General features: G+C 38.1%; 1 protein-coding gene across 3 annotated transcripts in view; it reads left to right on the forward strand.

Annotated features, from left to right (window-relative positions):
- Spen (spen family transcriptional repressor) overlaps window positions 1-21,568 on the forward strand; it is an 81,077-nt gene that overhangs the window by 24,456 nt on the left and 35,053 nt on the right. For 2 of the 3 annotated variants that reach the window (XM_026400863.2, XM_026400865.2), the window contains 2 exons: window positions 280-756; window positions 11,460-11,495. In XM_026400863.2, coding sequence (XP_026256648.1) covers window positions 280-756; window positions 11,460-11,495 — 513 coding nt within the window. The remainder of the gene's footprint in view (window positions 1-279; window positions 757-11,459; window positions 11,496-21,568) is intronic. The other variant, XM_026400864.2, reaches the window with a different exon arrangement.

A 21,568-nucleotide genomic window follows, 5' to 3' on the forward strand; every position in this document is an offset into this window, starting at 1 on the left:
GAAAATTCTTTATAAAACGAGCAACTCACCTGTAGAACACCAGTCACGAAAAACCCAATATACAGTTAAAACAATGGATTGCTGAGCTGTGACAATAAGTTTTGGGGTCAAGTAAAATGTTAAGCTTGTTAGTGTTTGCTTACTTAAGTAGGTTAATGCTGTGTAGAAAATGATCAGTTGCAAAGACAAAGACAATTCTGAAATGAATGTTTGCATGATTTGCATTTAGTTTTGTTTGCTCCTTTCTGATTAAATATTTTTCCCCCCTCCTAAATGCAGGGCTTCAGATAACAGGGAGCGTGCTTATGAACATAGTGCCTATGGACACCATGAACGGGGGACAGGAGCATTTGATCGGACAAGACATTATGATCAGGATTACTATAGAGATCCTCGAGAGCGGACTTTACAACATGGGCTCTATTATACTTCTCGGAGTCGAAGTCCAAACCGCTTTGATGCTCATGACCCCCGATACGAACCTAGGGCTCGGGAGCAGTTTACACTGCCCAGTGTGGTACACAGGGATATCTACAGGGATGATATTACCCGGGAGGTACGAGGCAGAAGGCCAGAGCGGAATTACCAGCACAGCAGGAGTCGCTCTCCACATTCGTCCCAGTCTAGGAATCAGTCTCCTCAGAGACTGGCTAGCCAAGCGTCTAGACCCACCAGGTCCCCTAGCGGCAGCGGCTCTAGGAGCAGATCCTCCAGTAGTGATTCAATCAGCAGCAGCAGTAGTACCAGCAGTGACAGGTAGGTTAACAAGCCTTTTATTATAACAGACGAGCCGTTAAATAAATTCTCAATGATCAATGGTGATGGTTTTTAGCATAGTAATTTTTTTCTAAAAAAGTAATCTTGGATTATATATGTAATGAATAAAGAAACTTTGATTAACATGGGCTATCGAGTTAACCAGTAGCTAGAATATGATTACCAAATGCTCTTTCATTTTCTACATGCTCAGTATTAATTTTAAATTTCAAAAAAAGGAAGAGAAATGTGACTTAAGCTGTGTGAGGCAAATCTTTGACACTGAAAATGTGGTATCTCTTTAAACTTTTTAATTCACTTAGGTGTGTAGCATCAATTTATTTGTTGTTTTGGTTGAAGATTTGTAAAATGTGTTGGTTAAATATGTGTTAATATGAAATAATATTGTCGACACATTATCTATGACTAAATTTTTGAAAACATTTTAACTAATTTTGACATCAAGCTGGTAGTCTAATTTATAAACTCATAAAGAAGCCTTTTTAAATGAATACTATCACTTTATTGGTCTCTAAAGCTGAGTTAATTCATTTCATTAGTTGGGAATTTTTTTTTACAAAGATGTTTTATTGGGCTGGGGATGTGGCTCAAGCGGTAGCGCACTTGCCTGGCATGCGTGTGGCCCGGGTTCAATCCTCAGCACCACATACAAACAAAGATGGTGTGTCCACCGAGAACTAAAAAAATAAATATTAAAATTCTCTCTCTCTCTCTCTCTCAAAAACAAAAACAAAAACAAAGATGTTTTATTCTAAAGATGTAAAATAAACAAGGAGTCTTAGCTTAGAAGTTATCTAACTTAATGGGTTTTGAAATCAGATCTAGGTAGATGATATAGATTACTTGTAACACTGTTGGACAATTTATGTTCTCTGGGCGTTTTTCCCCTCATCTTTTATGAGAACCTAACTTTATAGAGTTATTGCAAAGATTAAAATGGAAACTGCTTCTAAAGTGCTTACCTTGGCACCTAGAATATGTTAAGTAAATACCACCCTTAATGAATTGCTGGTTATTCTTACTACTGCATATGCTGCCAGTCTTTGGGCATTACCTTGTTTTCCTTTAATGTTATTTATTCTGTTAATCACAGATGTCCTAGTTTTAACTTTAGGTGGTATACATTTTAAATTTAACAGGGTACAACTTCTTTGACCTGATTAAAAGCCCAGATTATTTTTCTTTTAGTATTGCCTGTTTAGATTTGATTAAAGAAAAAGGAAATGATCATGTAATTGAATGGCTCTTTTTAGGCTTCATAAATTTTCTAATTCAAAATAATAAGTGGAAATAATTTTTAAATCTCTCCTGCTAGATGGATGTAATTCAGACTTCCAGGGAAAGTGTTGCATGTTAAAATTAAATAGGCACTTAGTTCAGGAAGTCAGGCAAACCAGCTTCTGGCCCCAGCTTGCAACTTTATGACATGGGTGAAAACCCTTACCTTGCATTTTATTTGGTATATTTTCTAGATAAATGAGTGATGAAATTCATTTCTGTCCTATAAACTGATTGTAAAACTTCATTGTGTTTCACTTTTCTTTTGCATATAATTGTCTAAAATATTCAAGTTTTAGTCATTTTCCAATCTTTTTTCATTAAAAGAACGTCAGAATCACAGCTCACTGAAAGGAAGAGCTGTGTTGGTGGTGTTGATACCGCCAGTTATCGGTGACGAGGCCTGCTCCCTCACATGTTGAAGTCTAACTTTAGAGAAGCACACCAAGACAAGCATATAAAGCAGGGTTTATTTAAAAAGGGGATAACATAGATTCCTCCCAGGAGGGAGAAGGGGGCCATGGCTGGTATTCTGGTATCCCCAGAAATAAGGGTGTTTTGCTTTTTTCATATTTTAGGCTTCCTTTGTTCTCCTGCTCTCTTCCCCTTATCTTTCTCCCTCCTGAGTAAGTGACTAGGCCCAGGAAATGCTTGGTGGCATGACCAACAGGTGGGCTGAACAGAGAAGTGCAGGATGGAGCAGCCCTGGACACATTCATTAACAACTTTATAACTCCCTATAGGGAGGAGCAATTCCTGGGACAGGTTACCACCTTAGCAACAGGGTGGAGCTCCATGGCAGGTTCTAGATGAGGGTGGAGGAAGGGCTCTGAAGGAATTGACATTTCAGTCCTTCTGGGGACAGTTTCCAACTTCTGGGACCGCTCAAATTGGCCTCCTTGATCTACCTGACTTGATTTACCTATCTATACTGACTGCCTGTCAAATTCTGGCTTCAGTGTTAAAGTCAGAGGGCCATCAGTGGCACAAGGCCTTCAGGGTGGCACTATACTTTGGTGGGAATTAGTTGATTTAGGATCTGGCCCTCAGTGTGGACTGATGGATTTGATGGAGCTAGTCCTTGCTTGTGTTCTGAAAGAAAAACTGGTCTTTACTTCTGAATATTTACAGTTAATTGCCCAAAGAGCATGGTACACTTAGAAAATGTACATGGGGACTAAATTACAGTAAGAAAGTTGGTTAGCAAAGGAATTTTTAAAATTTATATATCAAGTTTTGGTAGCTACATCTTCTACTTACACCAAAGGATGCAATACCCTTGGATGTTTAGAAGGTCACACCTGACTAGCTGGCAAGTTTAATTTGCCTTGTATAGTGTTTTAAATTGAAGTTATTGCCAGTTAAAAACTAGGAATTTTACCTAAAAGTCCAAATTTTGATTGTGTTTTCCTTCTGATTGGCATGCTGGACCGTATCAGACAAGGAGGTGAAGAAACTGAAATCTGCTAGTTGAGAACAGCCTTTTCCTGTGGGCTTGGGGAAGAACCACTAGCAGATTCTTGCTTTGTTCCCCTTTTCCTGAGTCTGTGTAAATTTTTCCTTCTGGTAAAATGTTATTTTTCCCTGTTTGGAAAAGTTATGGTTATTGGTTTCCTTTTTACATGTAGCCATTTTCTAGAACTACATTTTCTTTTCTCCCCCTTCCTTTTTATTGGAGCACTATTATATATAATAGTGGGATTTCTTGTTCTGTATGTAAGCACACAATGTTACAATATGAAGAGTTTTTAGTACCTGAACCTCACTTACGAGTTTAATGATTTGTACCTATATACAGAACAGCAAGAGAACAAAAAAGAGTTATTTGGACTACTGGGGACATCTGAGAGATAGTGTTTGGTTGGAATATGAAATACCTAGTACTTAAACAAGAAGAGAAGCCTAGGCTAGACAAGGACTGTTGTAGGCAGAAGGAACAACAAAGTAGGTAGAAGAATGTTTTTTTGAGACCAGATAATTTAGGGTGGTGTAACCATGGTAATATTTCGGGTTCTTATTCTGTGTGCAGAGATGAGCTCTTGAAGGATTTTAGAAGGGAGATAGCTTGTTGAGGTTTGCGCAAATGGTGACTTAGCATCCTCGCCATAATCTTTCTGTTCTATTTTAGTACTTCAGTGAAGAATAGCTTGGATTGTGAGAGTGCCTAATTTGGGAGAGGTGGAAGAAACTTTGTAGGAAGAGTCAGATTATGCTCATTTGAAAAAAACAGAATAAACTTTTTGGTGGTTGACCGAATGATGGGCTTTCAGTGCTGTCTTGTAGGAATAGGATCAAGTGGCCCTTGTACACATCATAGAACACAGCATATTGCCTTTTTTAGAGCACTTGTTCAAAAACAGCCAAAAATTGAAATACAATTCATAGTTATCATGAAGGACACAGCAGTATTGATGTAGATAGATGAAAAATTTAGTCACTAAGTTGTGATTGAAGCAAGCACACAGAAAAAGTCCTCTGCTGTTCAGAGCATATCCATTATCCCTGGGTTCAGCCTCCCTTTCATCAGATGCCCTCTTTCTCTCTAATTATACTGAGTACAAAGTGTAATATTTTGAAATGTTACGTAAATTCAAAATGTTTAATTTCCTCTTGGGAAAAACAAACTCTTTTTTGTAATCTTTACATTTGTGGAAATGACATCCCTAAAAGTTCTTTGAAGATGTTTAAAAATATCATTTGCATAGTGGACAAAATATAGCTTAGTTTATTAGTTTTCTGTCTCCATAACTGACTGGGAAATTAACCATCCTCCATTCTTAATTGTTACAGCTTTGGTGAACAGATTGCTAACAGTGCATTTTAAATGAGTAAACATGGGATTAGTGGCAGTCTAGTTGTGAAGTCCTATAAATGACACACCTACTGTTTCTACACAGCTATTAATAGCATTTAACTGGTGAGAATTGGGGCCTCACGGTGTAAACTTTCCCTGTGCTGCTGTAGGTCCCTTTCTTTGTTATGGACATTTAATGAGTCACTTTTCCTTTCAACACAATACTTATTTTAAATTTTCTTTCTTTTTTAAAAATATTTCTTTTTGAGTTTTAGGTGGACACAGTATCTTTATTTTACATTTATGTGGTGCTGAGGATCAAACCCAGCGCCTTGTGCATGCTAAGTGAGCACTCTACTGTTGAGCCACAATCCCAGCCCCTTAAATTTTCTTGATTGGAGTTGAGTGTACTTTACAGGTTGTAAGAGTTTTCTTTAATATAGCCTAAAGGAATTGAAATATTTGTTGAGGTTGAATCACTTCATAAACTCTTTTGTTATTGTTGGTTTGTTTTTGTACTGGGGATCTAACCCAGGGACACTTTACCAGTGAGATACACCCCCACCCCTCCACCCCCACCACTTAAAACAAAAAAAAATTTTGAGACAGGTTCTCACTAAGTTACTGAGTATCTTCTAAGTGGCAGAGGCTGGCTTCAAACTTGTGATCCACCTGTCTCAGCCTCCAGAGTCACTAGAACTACAGGCATGTGCCACCAAGCCAGGCTCATAACTTTCTTAATATCTTAAAGTAATTTTTACTGAGGTTTGTTTTCCAGTTGTTTGTTCTGACTATAATCAAAGATGATTAGTTGGCTGGGGTTGGGGCAGGGTGTGGTTTCTGAATTTGTATAGGGAAAATATTACATCTTTTCTTTAACCTATAGCTGGAATTAAGCATTGCCTTCCATTTGAAACTAGGCAACCAAAATACTGTGATATTAACAAACTACAGTAGTGTCACCATATGAGCTACGTTGTTACCAATATAAACATTTGATATTTTAAATTTGGGCTTATATTCACTGTTACTTTGAAATTAAAATTTACTAAATCCAATGTTAGGTCTTGTTACTTAATTTTTTTTTTAAAGTTGTAGATGAACACAATATCTTTATTTATTTTTATGTGGAGCTGAGGATTGAACCCAGCAAGGCAAGCGCTCTTCCACTGAGCTACAGCCCCAGCCCTTGTTACTTAATGTTAAAGATATATGTCATTTTCAGTACTCTTCCTTTTAATTCCTGTTTATTTCTGTATTTAGTATTCACTCACTCATTTATTTGTGGTGCTGAGGATTCAGTAATCCAGGGATCATGAATGCTAGGCAGTCACTCTACTACTAATGATCTACATCCCCTGCTCACTATGCATTTTAAAACATTATTCTAAAACATGGCCCATGTTGCCACATTTTCAGCAGATTGCCGAAAAGGGTCATTTGTAGCTGCAGTTAGTTCTTTTTATAAATTTTATTTTATTTTTGTTGTTAATGGATCTTTTATTTATATATATGCGGTGCTGAGGATTGAACTTAAGACCTCTCACATGCCAGGCAAGCACTCTACCACTGAGCTGCAGTTAGTTTTTGATTCTATATCTTATAAAGGTTTCTTGCATGAATGGTTGAAATGGATGCAAAGATAATAGAAAGTTGAGATTGGATAATTTACCCCCATTTCTTGTCCTCCCCTCAACAGGTTACTTCCCTAAATCTCTTTGTTGGCTAAAGTTAACTTGAGTTTACCTTTAATACTCTTCCTTTTAATAAATTATGCTCTGTGCATTAAGTATATGGATTTAAGATTGCTCAGTGGCAGGTTGTATGGAACCCCAAAATAGAGCCAGTTTGACTAATCCACAGCAGAAATTTAACATGCGTAATTAAGAGTTAACATCTGATGGGAAGCTATGTCAAACAACTTCAGATTTTGTTCTGTGGCTGGGGTTGTGGCTTAGCAGTAGAGTGCATTCCTAGAACGGGTGAGGTACTGGGTTCAATCCTCAGCACCACATATAAATAAATAAAATAAAGGTATTGTGTCCAACAAAAATATTTTTAAAAAGCAAAGTGACTTTGGAGACTGAGGTAAAAAGATGGCAAGTTTGAGGACAGCTGGGCAACTCTTATTTAGACTTTGTTCTAATCAAAATAAACATTAAGATGGGAATTCTTAAATACAGTAGTAAGCAAAGAGAACTGCATACAAGTAACTGTAATGGGTGACATTGTCTGGTTTTGGTTTTCATTAAACCATTTGGCTTTAATCATGCACAGATACCTCTTTGAAGAAATTAGAGTTTTAGAGCAAGCTGTCTTAAATAGTTTTTAAAAATTACAATGAAATGTTTAAAAATGTATTCAAAGTGAGCACAGTGGTTGTGCACCTATAGTCCCAGCTATTCTAGAGGCAAAGGTGGGAGGATTACTTGAGTCCAGGAGTTCTAGAGTAGCCTGGGCAACATAGCAACACCCCATCTCCAAGAAAAAGTGTTGATCAACTTTCCTAAATTTTTATTTTATTATTGTTATATCATTAGAATGGTCTTTTTTTCTTTTGTTTTTTTTGATGGTGCTGGGGATTGAACCTACAGGGCCTCACATATGCTAGGCAAATACTCTACCCTTCTAGTCCCTATCTTTTGAATGTCACAAACTGGAACATTCACAAACTGGAAAAGAAGCTTAGGTACAGAAAAGGGGAGAGAAGCTGGGCACTGTGGTCACACCTGTAATCCCAGCAGCTTGGGAGGCTGAGACAGGAAGATCACGAGTTCAAAGCCAGCCTTAGCAATTTAGCAAGACCCTAATGGTTAAGTGAGTTCAGTCCCCCAGTACAAACAAACAAACAAATAAATAAAGCAAGCCCGGTGGGGGGGGCTGTGGTGGGGTATGGGGGGGAGATGGATAGGCACAGTTTATTACAGTCAGACTTATTAGTTCCTATGCTATATTATGGTGGCATGTTTTATGCCTCTCTCTTCTGTTAGCTTTTTGCTAGAACTTCCCCTACCCCCCCACTGGGAATCAAACTCAGGGGTGCTCTACCACTGAACTACCCAGCCCATTTTATTTTTTGAGTCAGGGCCTTGCTAAGTTGCCCAGCTGTCCTCAAACTTGCCATCTTTTTACCTCAGTCTCCAAAGTCACTGAGATTACAGGAACGTGCCCCTCTTAAAATAAACTACTTTTTATTGAAATTTAAATGAAAATACTTTTTTATTGTTGGTGGTATTATTTGTAGAACATGTTTATGTGTGTGTGTGTGTGTGTGTATGTATGTGTGTAGGTATATTTTTATTTTTTCCTTTCCCCATGGTACTGGGGCTTGAACTGAGGGCCTTGTGCAAGTTAGGCTAAGTGCTCTACCACTGAGCCACATCTCCAGGCCAGACTGAATCTTTCCTAATTTGTTTTGTGACTCTATTTTAATTTGAAATGTAGAGGCCCAGCATGGTGGTGTACACCTACAATCCCAGTGGCTTGGGAGGCTGAGGCAGGAGGATTGCAAGTTCAAAGCCACCTTTAGCAACTTAGGGAGGCTCTGTCTCAAAGATTCAATTCCCAGCACCTAAATAAATGTAAATATTTGCACTCTTATTTAAGCCTGAGTGAATTATTATATATTGCATTTCATATAGCCGATTTGTTTATGGCTCTTGTTCTTTTTTACATTAATTGTAACATTTTAAAAAAACATTATTGCAATTATGGAAGGATTCAAAAGGGAGAATGTTTTGATGAAAATTAGTGTTATAGCCTGGCATCTTAGCACACATGTAAATCCCAGCCAACTTGAGTGGCTGAGGCACGAGGATCACAAATTTGAGGATAGCCTCATCAATTTAATGAAACCCTCAGCCACTTTGTGAGAATTGGCTAGAAGTAAAAATAAAAAAGACTGGGGATGCAATCCCCAGAAAAAAGAAGAAAAGAAAATCAGTGTTATAAATAAAATGAATTTATTGCTCAGGATCCTTCCAGCTCTTAAACAAAGTTTCTGACTTGAAATTCGCATTTGTTACTTGTGATGGAACTCAGTAAGAGCCAATTAATGGTTTTACTGATTAAAATATTTTCTTTGAAATAGTAGTATCTAAATTGTTTCCCCACTTAGAAGAGTAGTTGCTTGAAAAAGAACAACGGATGTGTTAGCATCTCTGTATTCCTCCGAAAACAATAGTTCTTGCCTCTTTCTTGATTCCTATTATTTTGAAAAGTAAAAGCATTTGCTCATTCCCTGTTTAATGCAGTTTTAGGACTGTTATGCAGCATGATAGAAATGTTAGCAGAAAAGTACAGTAAATGTTTGGAGACAAGTACACTAACACCCCTCAGCCCGCTTTAGTTGCAGACAAACTGTAGAGGTCACTGAACAATCCGCGTTTTTGAAACATTCCTTTTTTGGCTGTTGTGTAGTTTGCTCTGTTGTTGCACAGCGAACTACCCACTACCTTCTGTCTTGGGGGTCCCATTAAGCCAGCCTCATGCCTGTGTGTGCGCGAGGAGGAGAGCGCTCCGGGTAGTGTAGTATGATCTCTGCAACAGTCCTTGTCAGAATATCCCAGGGAAAGCTAGGAACTGTTTATTTGTTACTCGAACCAGCCTAAACTGGAATCATCCAGTTTGAGTTGGCTGCTTGCCACCTCTGAGGCTCCTCGCTGCCAGCCTTTCTGCCCAGCCCTGAGCCCAGGGCGGGGCACGCTTGGGCAGCACTACTGGGCAGGCGCAGGCCGAGGGAGGCAGCTTCAGAGAGCTGAGCAGCAGGGGTGAACTCCAAGAATAGAAGCCGGGTTTCAAGACCTGCCCTTGTTAACCCTTAGCTTCAGTCGTAACCCTTTCTCTTCCGCGTCTAGGAAGCTAAGCTTGAGCTTCTGCTTCTGCCCCGCCACTGTTAGCTACATCACAACGCCGGCTAGGCGCTAATTACCAAAGAATTAATTACCGTGATTTTTGCTTTTAGAACTTTGTTTTTAGTGAGGTTAGTCTCTCCCTTTTCGTTCTTTCACTTGGGGGTTGTGTTGTGTTTTATTTTGCTTTGTTAGGTGGAAAAAATTAAAATAGGTTTTGGTATAGAGCTGTGAATTTGTATCCTGTGGATTTTAATTTAATTTTGATGTGAAATTTTCTGCCATTGCTTCAAAATGAACTTAAAGTAGTTAAGCAGATTTAACTTCTAAACAATTTTAAAATGGAAATCGCTGAGCCAGTCGGGTCCTGGCACATGCCTGTTAACCCAGCAACTCCAGGCTGAGTGACACGTGAGGATCCCAAGTTCGAGGCCAGCCTGGGCTGCAATATGTGCTAATATAAAAGGGCTGGAGATGTTGCTCAGTGGTGGAATGTTCCTGGGTTCAATCTCCAGTGCTGTGGGGGTGGGCAGCGGTGGGGTGGGGTGAGGAAGGTGAGCTCAAGTATCACCACCACCCCCTCCACCACTGGGGATTAAACATAGGGACACTTGACCACTGAGCTACATTCCCAGCTCTTTTTATTTTTTATTTTGGAATAGGGTCTCATTGAGTTGGGGTCTCACCAAATTACTGATGTTGGCCTCAAACTTGTGATCCTCTTGTCTCAGTCTCCTGAATTGAGTTTCTGGGATGATTAGGCGTGTGAGAGCATGCCTGCCCGAGTTGCCAGTATTTAATAACGTGACTACTTTGTTGCCTTTTTGAGGAATAATGGCCCAAAGTGATGAAGCATGGCCTAATTTCTGATCAGAGCACACCATGAAGTTACTGATCTATTACAGATATAAAATCCTAAGTAAAGGTGTGTATTTATTTTGGTCCTACTGAATGCCAGGGTCTGATGTACAGAAAGTATACATGTCTATATCTTTGGTTTGTTTTAGCCTTTAGGAACAAGATTGAAACTGTTATTTTACTCAGTGCAGATATGGCCTTATAATCCTTTACCCTTCTTGGGTTGTGTTCACTTGGAGGCTCTTTGGTATTTTCAGAATCCATGGTACAATTTCACCTTGCCCCAGTCAGGCATTAAATAAAGGGAAAATGGGCATTATCATTTCAAAAATAAATATCAATATTTCCTAAAGTTAAGAATTACCTCCCCCTTTGATGATCTGTGTCTTTTTTTTTCTTATGATTAAGAACTTTATTGTCTTAAATATCAAATGTTTTTACACACCACTTTTTTCTTCAGAAAGTTCCTATTAAAAAAGAAAATAAAGTGTTTTGATTATTTAGGGCTGACTTACATTTTAGTATGTGACAAAAATTCAAACTCAAAGGCATCTATTTCACTCAGCTGCAGACAGATCCTATGTTCAGCCTGATCTGTGTCTTAAAGGCAATCTACAGAGAATACTCGTGTGTGTGTGTGTGTGTGTGTGTGTGTGTGTGTATGTGTGTGTGTGTGTGTGTGTAAGTAAAATTTTTTTCTTGTGAGAAAATGGGAAGAGCAACCTTTGGTAATTTATTTATTATTCATAAATGACATGCTACTTGTATACTGCTGCTAGAAATTATATAAAGTCATTTCTATAGAAGTTTTTCTTAAATCTGCTTTTGGTACAGTAAATAAACTTCCTCTTTCCAAGTAGACAAAATGTATGTGAAATGTATTTTATTATTTTATTTTGCAGTGCTGGGGATTCAACTCAGAGCCTCACACATGCTAGGTAAGCCCTCTGCCATTGGGCTACACCCCAGCCCTTGAAGTATCTTTTAAAATGTCTGTGCAAAGTAGAGTAAGTTTTTTTCCTAAGAATCTCATACTCACTGTAAAAACTTTTCTTTAATGTGGAAAAGCAAAGACTAGAAATATATGCAAAAGGAGGCTGGTAAAACGGTTTCTTACAAATAAATGGTAAAACAGGGTCAGTATGGACATTATTAGAATTTGGCTTCATTAATAATCATTTGACTTTCTCTTAATGCTGTAAAATCAAAAAATATTTCTGTGTGTCAGTTGTTATTATTAATTCATCTTGTACCAAATAAGGGGTAATTTTTATTTTTAGTCATCAAAAGATAGTTTTTAAAAGTTTGGAATGTAAATATCCTATAACTAAGATCTGCTTTTTTACTCTAATAATTTTACTCTCTACTTTTCTGTGTGGTGTTGTCTCATGGCTAGGGCCTCAATCACCCCCAGCCCACCATCCATTTTTATTTATTTATTTATTTATTTTGTATTTGTAGGTGGACAGAATGCTTTTATTTTACTTGCCTGCTTTTTAAAAAATATTTATTTATGTAGTTGTAGTTGAGCACAATACCTTTATTTCACTTATTTATTTTTATGTGGTGCTGAGGATCGAATCTAGGACCTCACACATGCTAGGGGAGCATTCTACCACTGAGTCATAATCCCAACCCCCTCCTATACATTTTTAAAATAGAAATTGATACTTTTAAAAATAATTTTGCTTACTTGTTGAGGTTGTCTGGAATTCATTATTACTATTATTAATTGTATTTGATTTTATTTTTATATGGTGCGGGGGATCGAACCCAGTGCCTCACTCGTGCTACGAAAGTGCTTTACCACTAAGCCACACCCCTGGCCCCTGGAGTTTTCTGGAATTATAATGAGAAACATGCAAGTTAATCAAGATGATACTGTGAAGTCAGTTTTTCTTAATAGTGTTTATGGTATAGCAGTTATTATTTTTGTGGTTCTGGGAATTGAACCCAAGGATGCTTTACCCCTGAGCTACATGTACCCTAGCTGGTTTTATTTTTTTTTATTTTTATTTATTTTTAAAAAAATTTTTTTTTAAAGAGAGAGTGAGAGAGGAGAGAGGAGAGAGAGAGAGAATTTTTAATATTTATTTTTTAGTTCTCGGCGGACACAACATCTTTGTTGGTATGTGGTGCTGAGGATCGAACCCGGGCCACACGCATGCCAGGCCAGCCCGCTACCGCTTGAGCCACATCCCCAGCCCCTGGTTTTATTTTTAGTTAGCGTCTCACTAAGTTGCTTAGGGTCTTGCTAAATTGTCCTTGAACTTGCCATCTTCCCATCTGAGCTTCCTGAGTAGCTAGGATAATAGGCATATGCCATCCTAATTGTCTTTTTTTTTTTTTTTTTGAGGGGGGTGATGATACTGGGGATTAAACCTAGGACTTAAAATATGCTGGGCAGGTGCTCTACCACTGTGCTACATCTTTATTTTATTTATTTTTATGTGGTGCTGAGGATCGAACCTAGTGTCTCATATGTGCAAGGCAAGAATTGTACCGCTGAGCTATAACCCCAGCCCCTAATTGTCTACTTTTAAATGGGTGATTGTCTGCTATGAAATTTTATTTCAGTAGAACTGCATATAATTTTGAAAACCTGGTTAAAGAGAGTTTATTAATTTTTATGTTAACTACAAGTTCAAGTAATACTTTGAATATATTATTAAAATATATTGAAATTAATTTTATCTGTTTTTTACTTTTTAAAAAATTGTTATTTATAATATTATAACTTGTGGATTATATTTTCTGTTGAGTAACATTGCTTTAGAAGCACACTCAGCCAAGTTATAATGTCACAAAGTTATCTATCAGTGCTTTTCATTTTGCTTAAAGACAAATAGGGCCTATTATTTGTCTTTAATGTCCATTCTTTCCTCTTTTAAATTCCTGAAAGCCTTCTATTCTCTTGGAAATTTTAGATTAATGAAATGTTTCATGGACTCTTCTGCCTAAAATATATTTAAATATTGTTTTTATAGTTGTAGATGAAGAGAATGCCTTTATTTTTATGTGGATCAAACCCAGTGCCTCATACTTGCTAGGTGAGCACTCTACCCACTGAATCCCAGCCCTAGCTCTCTTATGCCTAAAATATATTTTTTTAATGTTTATTTTTTAGTTGTAGTTGTAGTTGGACACAACACCTTTATTTTATTTATTTTTATGTGGTGCTGAGGGTCAAACCCAGGGCCTTGCACGTGCTAGGTGAGTGCTCTAATGCTGAGCTACAGCCCTAGCCCTTATGCCTAAAATATTAACTGAACCACTTCCAGAGTCCATCTTCAACGATTTCAGTATTGATTAAGTTAAAATGTGTGTTAGTTTCTAAGGTGACAAGGGAGTGTCTCCACTCTTGAAAAAACTTTAATAGCTAAGCCCCCAAATATATTAGTTTAGTCAGAAAGAAAATGAAATCTTCTCAATACAGGTATTTTTTTTTTCTTATTTGAAGAATTTTAATCTTTAGGACATTTTAAACTAATGGCGGGCTGGAGATGTGGCTCAAGTGGTAACGCGCTTGCCTGGCATGCGCGGGGCCCTGGGTTCGATCCTCAGCACCACATAAAATAAAATAAAGAAAACTGAAAAATAAATATTAAAAAAATTCTCTCTCTCTCTCTCTCCCCCTCTCCCCATCTCTCTCCTCCTCTCTCTCTCTTTAAAAAAATAAAATAAACTAATGGCTAATACTTTAGGTAAAGATTTAAAATGTGTCTGTTAACATGCAGTGGAGTTGTTGGGAGTAAGAGACACACACTTAACAGACATCCTTGTTGCTTCTAGACATGATTTATATACCCAAAACTGAGGGGAATTCTGTGATTCTTTGTTATTTTCAAACATGGGAGGAGGGGTTGACGCCTTCTGAATGTGCTGTGTCATAGTCCTTGGAGCCCATTTGTGTCTGTCACTGGAAGAAATTACAAAGAAGTTGTTTTATTTAAGCGGAACAATTTCAGGATGGGGGTTTTTTACTGCGTAATTTCTAGTCATTTAAAAATAAACAAATGCTCCAAATAGTAAATGGCTGAGGCTTCTTGTGAGGAGTTAGGTTCCCTTCTTATGGGCCTAAACCACTCTAATAGAAGTGGGAAATAGCAAACCTTTTTTTTTTTTTTTTTTCATTCTGGATAGGAAGGATATGTAATTAGCACCACAGTTAAATAGGAAAAAGGTAAGACTTCAGACGTGGTCCTGGTGAAAGCTTCATCAGGAAGCTTTTGAGATTAATTTTTTTTTCACTTACATTTATGCTTTCTTGGTTCCTGTGTTTTGAAACACTTTACAGTTGCTCTTATAAGAAATATAAGTGATTTTATATACAGTGTAGTTAAGGGAATGATCCAGTTCCGTGTTACAGTTGATAGTTTGGATTTTGTCTCTTTAGTGAGCCATCTACTGGATGTTCTAAAGATTTGGCTTCCATGAAGAAGGCTTCCTTCCTTCCTTCCTTCCTCCCTCCCTCCCTTCCTTCCTCCCTCCCTCCCTCCCTCCCTCCTTCCCTCCCTCCCTTCCTTCCTTCCTCCCTTCCTCCCTCCCTTCCTTCCTTCCTTCCTCCCTTCCCTTCCTTCCCTTCCTTCCTTCCTTCCCTCCCTCCCTCCCTCCCTCCCTCCCTCCCTCCCTCCCTCCCTGCCTCCCTCCCTCCCTCCCTCCCTCCCTGCCTCCCTCCCTCCCTCCCTCCCTGCCTCCCTCCCTCCCTCCCTCCCTCCCTCCCTCCTTCCTTCCTTCCTTCCTTCCTTCCTTCCTTCCTTCCTTCCTTCCTTCCTTCCTTCCTTCCTTCCTTGAACCCAATGCTCCGCACATGCTAGGTGAGCACTCTACTGCTTAGCCACAACATCAGCCCCAAGAAGGGTTTCTTGTTCTTTAGGCAGACTTGTCTAGTCTGTATAGAAAGTATTTTGTGTTTGATGCTTTTTGCTTTGGTTTACCTGAGTGGCAATTTTGCTGAATCCTAAGGGATTGTCAACCATGTATTGGTTTTATGGGCTAGCTTTTTTGGAATTTAAACTGGAACTACTCTAGGGCAAAATTGTTTTTGGTAGTGAGAATATGTGGAGAAGCAGCTTTTCCACTTTCTTCATTAAGAGTTTTGTACTTATCAAAATATTGGGGCTAGGGGAGCTGTGATTGTGACTCAGTGGCAGAGTGCTTGCCTCGCATGTGTGAGGCACTGGGTTCAATCTTGGCACCACATAAAAATAAATAAATAAAAAATAAAGGTATAATGTCCATTGGCAACTAAAAAAAAATATTGGGGCTAGGGATGTATCTCAGTGGTACAGCACTTCTCTAGTATGCAGAAGGCCCTGGTTTTGATCCTCAGTAACACACACGCATACCCTCAACATCATAGCAGAATCTGATCACATGTCTGACCTTCTTCCCCCAAACAAAACTGGACAAGAGATAAGAAGCCCTTGGAGATGGAATCTTTGGAAGTTGATCATTGATAGTTGTTAAAGTTGTCTAGGAGATTTTAGCATCCTGTAAAGCCCACCAGAAAATGTCAAACAATTCTTAGTGGTTCATCAAAAAAGTATAGCCTTGGGCTCAGGTTGTGGCTGAGTGGTAGAGCACTTGCCTGGGACATGTGAAGCACTGGGTTTGATCCTCAGCACGACATAAAAATAAATAAATTTTAAAAATAAAGGTATTGTGTCTACAACTAAAATATATAATCTTATCCATGTTTGTTACTGTTATCAGAAGAGTAAATACCAAAGCCAGTAAGACTTCAAAAAGAAAGTTTTCTTAAAACTGACAAAGTAGACAAAGCATTAAGTTTACCATTTAAACCATTTTAAAGTGTATAAATCTGTGCAATTGTGTTCATATCGTGTAGCCACCACTATCCATCTCCAGAACTTTTTTTTTTTTTTTTGGTGGTGGTAGCGTGTAGTACTGGGGATCAAACCCAAAAGTGCTCTGCCACCGAGCTACGTTCCCAGACTTTAAAATTTTGAGACAGGGTCTTGCTAAATTGCTCAGGCTGGCCTCCAACTTGTGATTCCCCTGCCTCAGTCTCCTGCATCTCTGGGATGTGTCAACACATCTTCAGAACTTTTTTTAAAAAGTTGTAGATGGACAGAATGCCTTTATTTGTTTATTTCTTTGTGGTTTAAGGATCAAACCCAGTGCCTCAAAGGTGCTAGGCAAGTGCTCTGCCACTGACCTACAGCCCCAGGCCTCAGAACTGTTGCATTATTAAACAATAACTCCTCGCTTCCTTCTTTAGCCTATAGGAACCACTAGTTTACTTTCTGTCTCCTAATTTTTAACTACCCTAGGCACCCATATATGTGGGACGTTTGTCTTTTCGTGTCTGGCTTATTTCACTTAACATGTTTTAAAGCTAAGTCTGTCTTGTCAAGTATATCAGAATTTCATTCATTTGTATCCATGTGTGGTTACCACCCATAATCCAAGTAACTCAGGAGACACAGGCAGGAGGATTGCAAGTTTGAGGCCGGTCTGAGCAATGTACCAAGAACCTGTCTCAGAATAACATAAAAAGGGCTAGGGATGTAGCTCAGTGGTAGAGGACTTCTGGTTTCAGTCCCTAATTCAAAAAATATTTTTTTCCGTTCCTTTATAAAACTGAGTAATATCCTTCATTTATTTGGGATGAGCTTTCATTATCCAGCAATTATCTTATAAACTACCCATATTTCTTTTATTTGACTCTACTCAAAGATAGTCATGAGTTTAAAAAATATTAAGTACAACTATAATTGCATTTTTTTTTTTGCATGGGGGTACTGGGGATTGAACTTAGAGGCACTCGACCACTGAGTCACACCCCAGCCCTATTTTGTATGTTATTTAGAGACAAGGTCTCACTGAGTTGCTTAGCACCTCACTTTAGCTGAGGCTGACTTTGAATTCTCAATCCTCCTACTTTAGCCTCCTGAGCCACTGGGATTACAGGGGATTACAGGCGTGCGCCATGGGGCCCAGTCTGTAATTGCATTTTGAAGAATGACTTGTACTTAGACATTTTTTAGCAAGCTCAGTTTTAAACAACATTTTCTGCTGAAAACAAGGCACGCTTTAAAAAAAGTCTTTAGTGATTTTCTTTTTTTCCTCATGTATGTAAATTATTGGTAATTGGAAGGGAAATAAAATCAGTTATTTTAATTATTGTGTTTGATTGTTAACTATCCCCACCCCTCGTGGTGCTGGGGAACCCAGGGCTTTGTTCATGCAAGGCAAGCACTGGTACCAAGCTATATCCCCAGTCCTCCCACTTTGTCTTTTTAAGTCTCAATCTTGCCTACTTAGAAAATGGAGCCAGTACCTGTCTAAGGTTTAGATGTGTTTGATAAACACCAGTGCTCGGAGGCGAAGTCTACATAGAAACTAGGAGAATTCAAGAAAAGTGATCTTTTCTCACACATGCTAATTTTTCTACCACTGAGTCATAGCTGCAGCCCAGAAAAGCTGTTTTTTTAGGTCTAGATTTTCTACTAAAAATCCTTGGGAAATAAATTGCTACTATGTGTTATATCAGCAGTAGAAGCTGATTGCAGTGAGAGTTGCTGTGGATTATGGTGTTCTTTCTGCCCGTGGCTTTGTCTTAATAAAAGACAGTGTTTGCCCTTTTGTCAGTTTTCCGTCTGCTATTTGTTTTATCAGATTTTTTTTTCCTTAGAAATAGTTGTAGTTTCTGATTACAGAAAAAAATCTAGTAGACTAAGCAGAGTTGAAATTGAAATATTGATTCCATTATAATTCATTTTGTACTTTAAAAAATGTTTATTTTTTTAAAGAGTGTAGAAAAAACACTTCATTAATTTTTTGATCTTTTATACGCTAGAGTCCTAGTGTGCTTTCAAATTCCTTTGTAATCAGTTGCACAATCACCAGTTAGAACTGACTTGTATCTGTGACATTTCTGAGGAAATTTACCTGAGAATAATGGTTGTGAGATCCCTTGATTCAGCAGAAACTCAGTGGACAAAAAGCAGCAAGTACACTGTTATAAATACTGGATTGGCCTCTCATCTTTTTCTAAAAACAGAACCATCCCCATTTTGTTTTTTAAGTTGTCTGTGTGCATGGAGGCATTTGTAGGGTGGCAAAATAACATAAAATTTATCATTTCAACTTTAGTGGTTTTTTTGTGGGAAATGAATTGAACTCAAGGGCACTTAACCACTGAACCACATCCCCAGCCCTTTTTTGTGTGTGTATTTTATTTAGAGACATGGTCCCACTGAATTGCTTAGTGCCTCAATTTTGCTGAGGCTGGCTTTGAACTTGCCATCATCTTGCTTTGGCCTCCCAAGCTGCTGGGATTACAGGTGTGCTCCATCACAACTGGCTCCCCAGCCCTCTTTATTTTTCATTTTAAGACAGGGTTTCTCTAAAATGAAGAATCTGGCCTCAAATTTGTGGTCTTCTTGCCTCAGCCTCCCAAGTCACTGGGATTATAGGCATTTACCTCCATGTCTGGCTCATTTTAACCATTTTAAAGTAACCAGTTCTCTGGCAATTAATACATTCGCATTATGTGCAGCCATCAACACCATTGTCTTCAGAACTTTTTCATCTCCTGAACTCTTTTTCTTTACCTTTTTTTTTTTTTTTAAACGGTAGACCCCTTCCTTCCCAAATTGAAATTCTATAGCCATTAAATAATAATTTACACTTTCCCAGCCCCTGGTGACCACCATTGTGCTTTCTGTCTCATCTCTATGAATTTAATACTTTTTTGTACCTCATAGAGAATTATGTATTTGCCTTTTTTTTTAAATATTTTTTTTTTTTTAAGTTTTAGGTGGACACAATATCTTTATTTTACATTTATGTGATGCTGAGAATTGAACCCAGTGCCTCGTGCATGCTAGGGGAGCACTCTACCATTGAGCCACAATCGTAGCCCCTGTATTTGCCTTTTTGTGTCAGGTTTATTTCATTTAACATAATATCTGAAATTCAAACACAGCATGTGGCAGAATTTTCTTTCCTCTTAAGGGTATATTTATTATATCCCATTTTAAATATCTACTGTGTTTTGTTACTTTGTTGATAGACACCTGAGTTGCTTCTACCTTTTAATTAAAGAACATGCTATGAATGTTGGTATACGTGTATCTATTTAAGTCGCTGTTTTTAGCTCTTTTGGGTATATAATCAAGTGAAGTTGCTGGGTTATATATAAATTCTGTGCTTCAATTTTGCGGGTACGGGGGCAGGGACTACAATACTGTTTTATATAGTGGCTGCACCATTTTTCCTGTCCATCAGTGATACAAAAGGGTTCTTGTTCTTAAATATTCTTGCCAACACTTGTTATTTTCTCTTTGCTTATTTGATTTTAATAATAGCCATCTAATGTATTCAAGGTGATATCTTATTTGCATCTTTGTAATGATTAGTGACGTTAATTAATCATGTTTTCATGGGATTATTAGTGTTATATTTATATCTTCAGAGAAATGTCTGAGTCCTTTGCCATTTTAGTGGGAGGGGACCAGGGATTGAACTCAGGGGCACTCAACCACTGAGCCACATACCTAGCCCTATTTTGTATTTTATCAGAAACAGGGTCTCACTGAGTTGTTCAGTGCCTTGATAAATGCTGTGGTTGGCTTTGAACTCATGATCCTCTTGCCTCCGCCTCTAGAGTTGCTGGGATTATAGGCGCCACTGCGCCTGGCCTCCTTTGCCAATTTTTGAATCAAGATAGTTTTTGTATTGCTGAGTTGTATTTTATCTCTTTTTTTCCTTGTAGTGCTGGGGATTCAACCACACCAGGGTGATTTACCACTGAACTACATTTAATTTTTTTAAACTTTGAGTCAAGGTTTCGCCAATTTGCTCTGGGTGGCCTTGAACTTGTGATCATTCTGCTTCAGCCTCTCTAGTATCTGGGATGACAGGTGTGTGCCACTCTTCCTTGGCTTGTACCATTATTGTAAAAGGCAAATAAAAATGTTTCAAAATTAAAAGCAATTTGCTCCAGTAACTTAGGTAGAACAGAAAATGTACTAACTTGTTCTGAACAATGTACTTTTGCAAGGAAAAAAATCCAATTGTGATGCTTACCTTAAATCATTTACCTAAATTTAATTACTTCAACCTTAAATCCTTAAGTAAAGAAAGGAACCATTTTAATACAGGATAGTTTGCATTGGTATAAACTTTACTGTGAGTATGGGTAGCCATACTGTATATTTCACTCATTATCTGTTTAAAAATTATAGAATAGTTTGTCTGCAAAGTTCTTTGACCTTGGTATTGATATGGGAAAGCACACATTGTAAAAAGATATTTCCATTGTCTTTTAAAATCAAGAGATGCCAGAGTGTTGGGTCGTAGATTCTCTTTGAGTAGCCAAATTTCAGAAGTTGAAATCTTTTTCCTCTTCCTTTGTGAGTTATTCAAAGATTTTTATGAAATTATACACACTAAGGAAAAATAGTCACTTTAAGGAGCCTTAGTTTGGATTGCTGTATGAAATTAGATGGTTAGATTTTTCAGAAGAGAAAGCAGTCTAACAAATAATGTTGGCCATTGTTTCTCAACCATGGCGCTGTTTAAATTTGAGACTAGAGAATTCTTCTGGGGACTATCCTGTGTGCTGCAGGATAGTTAGCACTATCCCTGAGCTCTACCTATTAGATGGCTGTAAATGTCATAGGATGTCCTCTGTGGGTTTTGTGAATGAGGTAGATTAGCTATCCAAGAACTCTGGTCTTTGTTAGATGTTCATAGCCCATATATATTTTTTAAATTAATTAATTTTGGGGTGTGTGTGTAGGGGATCAAATCCAGGACCTTTTGCATATGCTGTTCTACTTGTATTTTTTTCTTTCCTTTCCTTTTCTTCTCTTTCTTTTCTTTCTTAAACCAGGGGTTGAACCCAGGCACTTAACCACTAAACCATATCCCCCCTCCTCCTTTTTTAGTTGTAGACGGACACAATACCGTTATTTTGTTTATTTGTTTTTATGTGGTGCTGAGGATCGAACCCATCACCTCACACCTGCGAGGCAGG

This window comes from Urocitellus parryii, chromosome 11 (assembly GCF_045843805.1).
Source record: "Urocitellus parryii isolate mUroPar1 chromosome 11, mUroPar1.hap1, whole genome shotgun sequence".
NCBI lineage: Eukaryota > Metazoa > Chordata > Mammalia > Rodentia > Sciuridae > Urocitellus > Urocitellus parryii.